Source organism: Lycorma delicatula, chromosome 10 (assembly GCF_047948215.1).
Source record: "Lycorma delicatula isolate Av1 chromosome 10, ASM4794821v1, whole genome shotgun sequence".
Lineage (NCBI taxonomy): Eukaryota > Metazoa > Arthropoda > Insecta > Hemiptera > Fulgoridae > Lycorma > Lycorma delicatula.
The window spans coordinates 80542872-80555055 of NC_134464.1; the positions used below are offsets into that span (position 1 = coordinate 80542872).

The 12184-nt window shown below is 29.0% G+C and overlaps 1 protein-coding gene across 2 annotated transcripts in view; it reads left to right on the top strand.

The window, feature by feature from the left end:
• The first annotated feature begins 3269 nt into the window (after positions 1 to 3269).
• The window catches only part of LOC142330816 (uncharacterized), a 37318-nt gene continuing 28403 nt past the window's right edge, over positions 3270 to 12184 (top strand). For both annotated transcript variants that reach the window (XM_075376247.1, XM_075376248.1), the window contains exons 1-2: positions 3270 to 3425; positions 11717 to 12041. In XM_075376247.1, the coding sequence (XP_075232362.1) occupies positions 11727 to 12041 (315 nt within the window). In that variant the 5' untranslated portion in view covers positions 3270 to 3425; positions 11717 to 11726. The remainder of the gene's footprint in view (positions 3426 to 11716; positions 12042 to 12184) is intronic.

Here is a 12184-nt window from a genome sequence, read left to right on the forward strand (position 1 = left end):
TCAGAAGTTGATAATTATTAATAAATAAGTATATTTAAATTAAAAACACAGTTAAAAAAAAAGGAAATTGAAGTCGGATTCGAACCGATGTGCCTTCCCCTTGTATGATCCAAATATTTCATTAATTAAAATTTCATTTGGCTATAACTCTGGAACCAGTGAAAATAAGTACCACTTTGATATATCATTGAAAATCTCTCAATGAGGGCTGATTACTGCAGTTAAGAAAAAGTCCAAAATCCATGTTTTTGGATTTTGGGCTTTTTTGGACACTTTTGGCCCAGTTGATTGCAATCAAAAGGAAAGGTGCACAACTAGATGTTACAACAGTCCTAAATCCAAAATTTCAACATTCTACGACTAATTTTTTTTAAATTATGCGAGATATATATTTACGTATGAATCCCGAAACTATTCAAAATGAATTCAGGGATCGTCGCATCAAAATGGATATTTCCGTTGAAATCTGAATAGCGAAATTTTTCGCGATCACAATACTTCCTTTATTTCATACAAGGAAGTAAAAACGTTACTACAAGTAAATATCTACTTTTATTAAAAGAATTTTAACTATTTTTTACCACAATTTTGGTAATGTTAACGGAGAAGAAAGTTTCGAGGCAGAATTTTAATGCAATGATCTACATAATTAAACTTATGTGTATTTTTTTATAACGCACTTTCAAATTATCCTTTCAGAAGATATTTTTGAAGCAAGTACACGTCTTTTCAGCTGTAATTCCATCGGAAAAGTCGATGCATAAGTCGATAAATAAGTGAATATATTTTAAATACGCATAAAGTAAAAATAATGCTTCTTTTCTGTTATGCGCTCACACTTTGTTTTTATTTATCGCGGATTTATATAAAATTATGATGTAATATCGTTTAAATCATATTAAATTATTAAATAATGGTTTAAAATTATTTAAACCATTATTCAAATAATTGATTATTTAATGGTTTCAAATTATACTTTCAGAAGATTTTTTGAAGCTAAGTATACGCCTTTTCAGCTGTAATTTCATCGGAAAAGTTGATGCATAAGTGAATATATTTTAAATATGGATAAAGTAAAAATAATACTTCTTTTCTGTTATGCGCTCACACTTTATTTTTATTTATCGCTCATTTATATAAAATTTTGATGTAATATCGTTTAAATCATATTAAATGATTAAATAATGGCTTAGATAAATATTTTTATAAAATATTTATGTTTTGCATGTAGGCTTGCACGGCTTATAGATAAGATAGCGATTTGGTATTGCTTATTTGTACGCATTTTTAATATCTTGATCTGTGCACAAAAATTAACGTGTCTGTATAGTAATGTTCCGTTATTCAAAGTATTGTTTTGGTTAGTTAAGTATGTAGAATATACTAAAGTTTTAGCATAGTTTTAAAAGTAGTTTATAAAAAACGGCTACTTAAAAGGTTTAAGGTAGCTTTTCTCCGTATAGCAAGTCTGCTTTTGGAATTAGAAAATAATGAAAGTTTACATTTTGTTAATATCTTATTATTAAATGTTTCTTTGTGAAGTTAAGGTGATGTTTCGTTAGTTGCCGTGTAAAAGTACGCTGTAAAATCGTTGTTATGGGTGACACGACAATGTGATCTAAAAGATGTCCTGCTTTACTGTAAACTCGCAGTGTCTGATTAGTAAAGTGCTAGTCTTGTGTTCTGATGGTCGTAGGTTCCAAACTCAACGAAAAAAAAATCATTATTATTACATAAAAAGAGTGTGGACACATAAGAGAAAATACCGAAATAACAATATATTAAACGAAATATAGAAAATTCAGGGGTTTTATTTTTTTTTTTAAATTAGTATTTCTTAAAAATTCATCGATAGAGTAAATTCTTCTTTTACTCGTATTTTAAATAAAGTTGTTGGTAATAGTGGAATGTTGTAGGTAGCTAATGTCGTGTTAGATCAGATAATACGTTTGTTGAAGCTACAATTTACTTTTTTTACAGACATTTTAATTTCTTGAAAATATTTTTTTTAATGAATATCCAAATATAGATGTACTATAATACTTAATCATTTCTTTCTTGACATTAGAAAATCAGCAACTCAGTTGTAATTAACCTTTGAACTAGAAACCGGTGAATTTTCCGTCTTAACCCTTAACTGGTCGCGTCGGGTCTATATGACCAGAGACATTATTTTATAAAAAGTTTAATATTTGCCTCAATGGTATCAGGTTGGCAAGCCAACATTTCCTATCGTAATTCATTTTAACAGTCAGTATCCAGCTTCCCTTAGTTTGTGCAATATAAGTAACAGAAATAAGGTATTTGACCCGACGTGACCAGCTGCGTTACACTATTGCGAGAGATTTTCTTTAAAAAAATGTAGGCCACCTTTTAGTACAAAATTTACTTGTAAAAAGTATCTCACTCCGGGAAACCCAAAAAACTTGAAGAACAAAATAAAAGTATATTTTGAAGAACACGACATAACTGTAGTTGAAGTTCAACAACCAGAGGAGCGAGATTTGAAAGTTAGAAGGAAATTTAAACCCTGCACCTCTGCCCGAGCACCAAGGACAATATATATAAAACATTATTTGTGTGAGATGTGGGCACCATATTTGTAAAAATCACACTTCTTTTATTTGTAAATAATATTAGTGTTGGAAATAAAATACTTTCTAACTCTGAAATAATAAATTTAAGAAAAATGTATACAAATGTACTTTTCAGGACATCAAAGCAAATTGTGCGTTGTTTACTTTGTAGATGTTCGGCTCAGTACAAATATTTTAATTTGAAAACATATTTACAAAGATGACGTTAGTTTGTCTTCAAATAATCGGAAATGATTATATTTTTACGTCAGCAAAGTTCAACTAAAATGAAAATATTTTTTACAAGGTTTTGCAATTGTTGTTTTTGTTTGATTATTTTGTTTTAAACAAGGAGATATTTATTTTTATTTGAATAAAAAATAGTTTCTTTTTCGGTGTTCATTTCTTTTTAATTCTAATAAGTTATTAATTTAATTTAATTTACGAATTTTCGGGTCATAGTGACCCGACGTGACTAGTAATATAAAAAGAGCGTGACCAGTTAAGGGTTAACTAGTACGAGAATGCTACAGCATTTAAAATTTGTGGTTAATGTTCTTTAATAGTAGCGTACACAATATTAAACTTATTACGTTCTATCAACTTGCTGTCGCAATCACAACGTACATCAGCGCAGCTACATATCGGCTAATAAACAAAACTAAAGGAAATGTTTGTGGGGGGGGGGGAGATTATATGATACAACGAATGTTATTGGTAACATAGAAGTTAGTTATTTATCCAGGTTAATTTGTCTTAGTCAGTTGTGTTGATCAGTTGTTCGGTTGGTAAAGAACGCTACCTATTTACGCATTTTGTTCTTCATTATTAATTCTGTCATACAAGCAGGTACAATGAATGCATCTTAATTTTTATTTATTTATTTTTCTAACATGCATTTTTTTACTTATTGTAATACTCGTTAAAAGAATTAAATTATTTTAAGCTGTTTTATTCCCAACATATTTTTCTTTATAGACTGTCTAATAAATTTGTAGCTTTTATCTTTATGTTACATAAATTTCTTTTGCAATGTTTATCTTTTAATTTTAGCGTGGAAAACTGTTCACGTAATTCAATAACGGTATTATTGATTTAAATATTTTTTTAATATTATAATATAATATTAATATATTATAAAATATAATTATTTTTTATAAATATTAATATAACTTAAAATATGCGGATATTTTACCGATTTTATTATTTGGTTATACCACCACCAATTTTATAACAAATTTGAAATCTTCTTGTGGGTGAATTCCACAATTTGGTTTTTTTTTCTTCAGTCATTTGACTGATTTAGATGCAGCTCTCCAAAATTCCCTATCTAGTGCTAGTTGTTTTATTTCAGTATATCCCCTACATCCCTAACAATTTGTTTTACATATTCCAAACGTTGCTTGCCTGCACAAATTTTTCCTTCTACCTGACCCTCTAATATTAAAGCAACTATTCCGGGATGCCTTCATATGTGGCCTATGAATCTGTCTCTTCTTTTAACTATATTTTTCCAAATGCTTTTTTCTTCATTGATTTGCCACAACACCTCTTCATTTGTCATTTTATCCACCCATCTGATTTTTAACATTTTCCTATAGCACCACATTTCAAAAGCTTCCAATCTTTTCTTCTCAGGTACTCCGATCGTCCAAGTTTCACCACCATATAAAGCGATGCTCCAAACATATACTTTCAAAAATCTTTTCCTGACATTTAAATTAATTTTTGATGTAAACAAATTATATTTCTGACTGAAAGCTTGTTTCGCCTGTGCTATTTGGCATTTTATATTGCTCCTGCTTCGTCCATCTTTAGTAATTCTACTTCCCAAATAACAAAATTCTTCCACCTCCATAATCTTTTCTCTTCCTATTTTCACATTCATTGGTCCATCTTCATTATTTCTACTACATTTAATTACTTTCATTTTGTTTTTGTTTATTTTCATGCGGTAGTTCTTGCATAGGACTTCATCCATGTCATTTCTTCTAACTCGGCTAGAATTACTTTATCATCAGCAAATCGTAGCATCTTTATGTTTTCACCTTGTACTGTTACTCTGGATCTAAATTGTTCTTTAATATCATTAACTGCTAGTTCTATGTAAAGATTAAAAAGTAAGGGGGATAGGGAACATCCTTATCGGACTCCCTTTCTTATTACAACTTGTTTCTTATGTTTTTCAATTATTACTGTTGCTGTTTGGTTCCTGTAAATGTTAGCAATCGTTCTTCTATCTCTGTATTTGAACCCATTTTTTTTTTAAATGTTGAACATTTTATTCGCGTCTACATTATCAAATGCCTTTTCTAGGACTATAAATGCCAAGTATGTTGGTTTGTTTTTCTTTAATCTTCCTTCTACTATTAATCTGAGGCCTAAAATTGCTTCCCTTGTCCCTATACTTTTCCTGAAACCAAATCGGTCTTCTCCTAACACTTCTTCCACTCTCCTCTCAATTCTTCTGTATAGAATTCTAGTTAAGATTTTTGATGCATGACTAGTTAAACTAATTGTTCTGTATTCTTCACATTTATCTGCCCCTGCTTTCTTTGATATCATGACTATAACACTTTTTTTGAAGTCTGACGGAAATTCCCCTTTTTCATAAATATTACATACCAGTTTGTATAATCTATCAATCGCTTCTTCACCTGCACTGCGCAGTAATTCTACAGGTATTCCGTCTATTCCAGGAGCCTTTCTGCCATTTAAATCTTTTAATGCTCTCTTAAATTCAGATCTCAGTATTGTTTCTCCCATTTCATCCTCCTCAACTTCCTCTTCTTCCTCTATAACACCATTTTCTAATTCATTTCCTCCGTATAACTCTTCAATATATTCCACCCATCTATTGACTTTACCTTTCGTATTATATATTGGTGTACCATCTTTGTTTAACACATTATTAGATTTTAATTTATGTACCCCAAAATGTTCCTTAACTTTCCTGTATGCTCCGTCTATTTTACCAATGTTCATTTCTCTTTCCACTTCTGAACACTTTTCTTTAATCCACTCTTCTTTCGCCAGTTTGCACTTCCTGTTTACAGCATTTCTTAATTGCTGATAGTTCCTTTTACTTTCATCACTATCATTCTTATATTTTCTACGTTCATCCATCAGCTGCAATATATCATCTGAAATCCAAGGTTTTCTATCAGTTCTCTTTGTTCTGCCTAAGTTCGCTTATGCTGATTTAAGAATTTTCTTTTTAACATTCTCCCACTCTTCTTCTACATTTTCTAACTTATCTTTTTTATTCAGACCTCTTGCGATGTCCTCCTCAAAAATCTTCTTTACCTCCTCTTCATCAAGCTTCTCTAAATTCCATCGATTCATCTGACACCTTTTCTCCATGTTTTTAAACCCCAATCTATATTTCATTACCATTAAATTATGGTCGCTATCAATATCTGCTCCAGGGTAAGTTTTACAGTCAACAAGTTGATTTCTAAATCTTTGCTTAACCATGATATAATCTATCTGATACCTAGCAGTATCAGTATCATGGCTTTTTCCATGTGTATATTTTTCTATTATGATTTTTAAACTGAAATTTGGTTAGGTTGATCAAATTTGAAATTTGAAGAAGAATAAATTGAAATTTGAAAATTGAAACAGTATTCTCACTTGTTTAATACCTACTCTTCTTGTATTAATCATTTCCTTCCCTAATTACCTGTCTTTTTCCTTTCTCTCCTAGAACTTGATGTGAGAGCATAGCCTATAGGTGTACCAGTTATCCACATAACAGCTCTTCTCTCTGCTGAAGAGCATAGTATTACTGTTTCTGTTAAAGGACATTTTTCAATGTAATTTTATGCAATTTGTTTACAGTAACAACTCACACAAACTCAAAAAATTCCATTCATTTATTTACTACTGGATATGGTAATTTTCTAAGAAAATAAAACCCATAATCATCAGACACTTGCTTAAAAATTATCAATATAAAAGGTAAATGTATTGTAGGAAAAATAGTCAAGATAGGAAAAAAACTTTAGAGAAAAAAATCTACAAAATGCATTCTTGTGAATGCAAAAAAGAAAAGAGTGTGAGTGCATGGGCTGAACAGAAGAACAAAAAACACAGCATAATGGAAGAATGAAAGAATTCTGGAGGAGAAAGAGGAAAAATCAGAACAGAAGGAATTAAACTGACATTTGTATAGTCCTCCAGAGGCCTGTTCAAAAAAAAAAATTTATAATAATTTTTTTTCATTGAAAATTAGAAATGTATATTTTTATCACATTTCAATGGAACTGTTGATAGGCTTAAATAATATTAAAATTTTATAATTAAAAGCTGTTTTATCAAATTACATTAAGATAGTGTAATAATTAACTTTCAGATTTAAAGTTAAAACAAGAGCCGCTTACAAGGTTAATTACTATCATATATTTTGTGAATAAGATAATTATTCAAGTTTAATCCCCGGAGTTAAATACTGTTTGCTATATATGTTAGTATTATCTAATAATGTTTTGTTTAAAGTATCCTTTTTCATTTATTTTAACTGATAAACACTGACAAATCAGTGTAGAGAATCTAACATATTGAAAAATTTATTGCTGTGCTTAAAATAAAATTATTTCATATGAAACTGTTTTTAACATTTTGGTAACAGAACTACTGATTCAAAATTTTGTTTATTTTTTTGCTGGTTTTTTACATAGAATATGTAATAAGATCGTACATTACACAAAATGTTACTTTCTTATCTCTGTGGTAGAGTGGTTATCAACTTTGTCTTTTATCTGAAAGGTTCTGGTTTGAATTCCAATCATCTTTGGCATTTTTCACACACTAAAAAATCTAATAAACTATATTTGGGTACTAGTATGTTGTTCTAATATAAAAAAAATAAATAAATATAAAAATCTGATCTATTTTTTCTTTAAAATAAAGTTGTAAGACATTGTGTTCCTTTTTTGTGTATCAGCAAAATCATTGTGTGTGGTTCATTCTATATGTATGGCACTATCTTTCAGTAGCTGTGTTAATAGCTGATTAGTAATAGTTTTACTAAATTATTTCCCACTAGATATTATTTTCAATAGATAATCAATCAGTGTATGTTGTTGATCAGTATGAGAAAATGTGATGTGTTTAAAATTGTTCCCTTAATGAGCCTTTTGGTAAAATTATGCCACTGTTTCTATATCAGCTATATTTATTATGTGGCTGTTTATAAATGGCACATTTCTTAAAATAGTTAAGAAAAAAAGTAAAAAATAGTATGTTGAAAAAAATTATTATATCTTGTACTTATGCATTTCATATGTTATTTTTGTTATATTCTTTGAACAATATTTGTTTGTTCTATCAAAAGTATTACTATAAATCTTTTATCAAAATTTGTTAAATTTTGAAAACAATATTCAAACAGTACCTATCAGTTGATGATTAATTCACTACATAAGCTCAAAATTTGTGAATCGGAGTATGAATGGAAATATTGTTGCACATGAAAAATGCTATGCCTGACCAGGCAGATTTTATTTGTAATATGCAGTCTTTCTTACTTTTTTCCAGTTAGTGTTTCAAAATATTTCTCTAAAGAATTGCCAGTATTTTTATTTATTGTTATAATTAATTATTTTTCCTAATATTGTCATGTTTATCTCAAATAAGTGATATGTGCTTATTATTTAAAACTGCAGAATTTTAAGCAACTAACCAAACCAAATTTTGAAAATATAATATTTTTATTACTTACATTGTAACAATATCAATTGCTCTTGTAGTTCTGTTATTTTAACGTGTTAAAAACATTATATTCATTAAATGCAGTTAGGTTTATCATTAAAAAAATCTGTAATTTAAAAATAATTTACATCACCAAACATCATAGACAAAAATACAGTAAATGATAAATGTATTTTGTGTGATATTACTCTTATATTTTTTTAATAAATACTTAGAATTGCTTAGTACATTTTTTATAAAAATGATAATAATAATTGAAAACCTCTTCTGTCAATACAAAATAATTAAATATTAAGAAATTAATAAAAACTTCCAATTTTTATACTACAAAAATATATACTCTACTTTCAAAACTCACTGTAATGGCAGTTAAACTATTTAAATTAAAATATAGTGAAAAAACAATCATAAATGAACAGATTAGTAATCAAGTGGGTGTTTTATTTAGGAATCTTAATTTTCTCAGAACAGGAAATAGATAATTATAAAATAAATAAAGTTTAACCAGTAAATAAAAGAACAGGAAGAAAGAGTAGCCAGATAATGTATATGACTTTATGTCTTACAAAGTGGAAGAAGTGCCACAACAGTGAGTGAGTTTTGAAAATTGAGTATATACAAAATGCATCAACATATGATTTAATTATGAAGAAGCTAAGAAAGGTAGATAATTGTACTGAATACAACAATTATGAAGATCTTAGCCAGTAAAAGTATATTACGAGGTGTGTGAGAAAAGTAATGAAATTGGTAAGACTGCGAGCGATCTGGCAATGCTGTGTCTACCGGTCTGTGCTAGACCGGTTTGTTCATCCCTTCCACATGCTCAGTACGAGTTTCAACTCAGTTCAGCCAACACATTATTTTTGACAGCGCCATCAGTGAAGTTGTGTTTTTGTTGTGTGTTATGAAAATGGAGCATTGGAATTTGGAGCAACGCTGTGCAATCAAGTTTTGTGTTAAACTTGGGGAATCCATGAGTGTGACCTTCGAAAAGTTGAAACAGGTCTATGGGGAATATTGCACAGAAGGCTGAGAACAAAAGGGACATTTTTGGAAGGCTGAGAACACGTTGAAGATCAACCTTGCTCAGGGAGACCTTCAACTTCAAAATCTGATGAAAATGTTGAGTGTGTGAGGGTTCTTGTGAGATCAGACCGTCGTTTAACAATAAGGATGATGAGTGAATAGTTAAATTTAAAAACACTATCACCGTACATCAAATTTTGACAGATGATTTGGACATGCGAAAGGCTTGTGCGAAATTGGTGCCGACAAACTTCACAACGGAACAGAAGGACAATCAAAGAAATGTGTGCGTTGATCTTCTTGAGAGGATTGACAATGACCAGGAATTCTTCAATCATGTGATCACAGGTGATGAATCCTGGATATTTGAGTACGATCCTGAAAAAAAGCAGCAAAGTGAAGAGTAGCACACTCCGTCATCTCCACAACCGAAAAAATGACGAATGAACAAATCAAAGATCAAAACCATGCTTATTTGCTTTTTTGACAGTAGGGGTATCGTGCATAAAGAATTTGTTCCTCCAGGACCCAAACTGTCAACCAAGTGTTTTACAAAGGTGTCCTTGAAAGACTCGGGAAAAGAGTGATTCGTGTGAGACCAGACATTGCAGACAAGTGGATGCTTCATCATGACAATGCCCCATGTCACACGGCCATTTCCATCAGGGAATTTTTGACCTCAAAATGCATTCCTACAGTTCCTCAACCCCCCTATTCACCTGATTTGAGTCCTTGTGACTTTTTCTTTTTCCCAAAATTGAAACATGTGTTAAAAGGAAGTCATTTTGAAACTCTGAAGAACATTCAAAAGACTGTGACCGACCAGTTAAAAGCCCTAGTTGAAGCCTTCCAGCGCTGCTACCAGTAGTGGGAATAACCACTCTGCCGGGGTATAGCTGTCCAAGGGAACTACTTTGAATGGGATAATATTGTTGTTTGAAAAAAATAAAAACTTTGGCAAGTAAAAAGTCAGTCTTATTACTTTTCTCACACACTTCGTATATATTAATAATAAAATATTCTAATGTGAAATTAACGATTGTTGAACAACAAAGTGAATTATATAAATACAGTAAAACATTTTTTTTTGTTTATTTCAAAACATTTTCAGTCTTCTTTGACATTCTCAGTAATTAATGCTGCTGTTTTCATACTGGTATCAGTTAATGTTACTGTTGACAACTATTTTTTAATTAGGCAGATGTTAATTAAGAATATGGTCCAAAATAGTGTGTAATTTGAATTATATCTTCATTTAATAAGTCATTATTGGATATTTTTGTTTGTTCATATATCATAATGTTCAATTAATTTGTCTTTTTTTGTGTAAATGTAAAAAAAAATATTAAGGTTGTTAATGTTGATAGATTTATGATTTCTTTCTATAAGGTGATTAACAAGTGTTAGCTAATTCAGTATTAATGTGGAGGGCTTTTAAAAGTTAATTTTATCTTTTGTTTAAATAGGGTCCTGTTTGACCAGTGTAGATAACTGCAATTAGAACAGTTTTAAGTTACATTCTAGGACATTGTGCTAGTTTGGAGGTTGTGTTGCATTTGTAATAATTTGCTTTGTTTGTTGTTCTAAAGACTAAACTGTGTCCAGATTGTACAGTTTAAAATAACTGTTTTCTCTGAATTTTTAAAAAATTTTAAAATATATTTTTTATTCTAAATTATGAAATGTTTTCTCCATTGCAAAAAGTATTGTGTTATATATACAACGCAAACAATTATTTAAAGTAATAATAACAAATTAAAAAGAAATAATCTTATTAAAAAATAAAACAGGTTTTATTCTTTACACAATAACATTCACACTATATTGTATGAAAGCTATAATAAATACTTAATAACTATGACTAATTTCACATCCCTCATTTAAAATTATAATTAAAGAATATGTGAATACTGTTAATAACTACTATACTAATATTCTAATTTTGTAACATTGCAAATAATGAATGAAAATTAAAATTGTGATAAGTTTTTAAAGTACAATTTGTTTTAGATTTTATTTATAACTAAAAAGAAACTAAATCTTTCTTATAATTTTAGTGTGTAAAATCTTCAATATTTATTTCGTTTAATTTATCATTATACTTCTAATAAGATAATCAGGATATCTTTCTGTCACTTATTTTCTGTAGGATTTTTGTTAATTTTAATTTTGCAATTAACCAATTGATAGTAAAAATTTTGTTTATAAAAGATAGGAAAATTTTTTCCTAAATCTACTTTGTCTTCAGGAAAATAATATTTATTTTATCAAATTTTCTGTTAAGTTTATACATCCTTTATGGATTTAATTATAATTAAATTTTATTACATTTATTTTTAGAATTTTAACCGTTTTGATTGTGTATTCTTTTTTACATGATTTCCTCTTTTTTTCAGAAAAATAAAGATGCTACATCAAAGAGCCATTTATACATTTAAAGCAGTGATTAATAATTGTAATTCATTTTATTTGCCAAGAACTTGGATAGGTCATCATCGTAAATTACATAGTATATTGCTGCAGAGAGTACATAAAAAAATTAGAATAAATAATGTAAATTTTTGTGTACATCGTAATAATACGATAAGATACTTAAAAACAAATATAATTACGTCAGATAATGTCGTAACAAGTCCTTATAATGACATTAATATACCAGCTTGTTTGTTGCATGAATGCATTTGGGAAAATATTGATAGGTGGCCTGATAAAATTGCTATTGTAAGTATTACAATATATATTTTTTTAAATTAATGAGATAGAGTTTATCAAGGTCATATGAAATCTTATAAAAGGAAGTAACTTTTTTAATACATTAAAATTTGTATGTTATTTATAAAGATTTCTCATAAAATGTAACAATA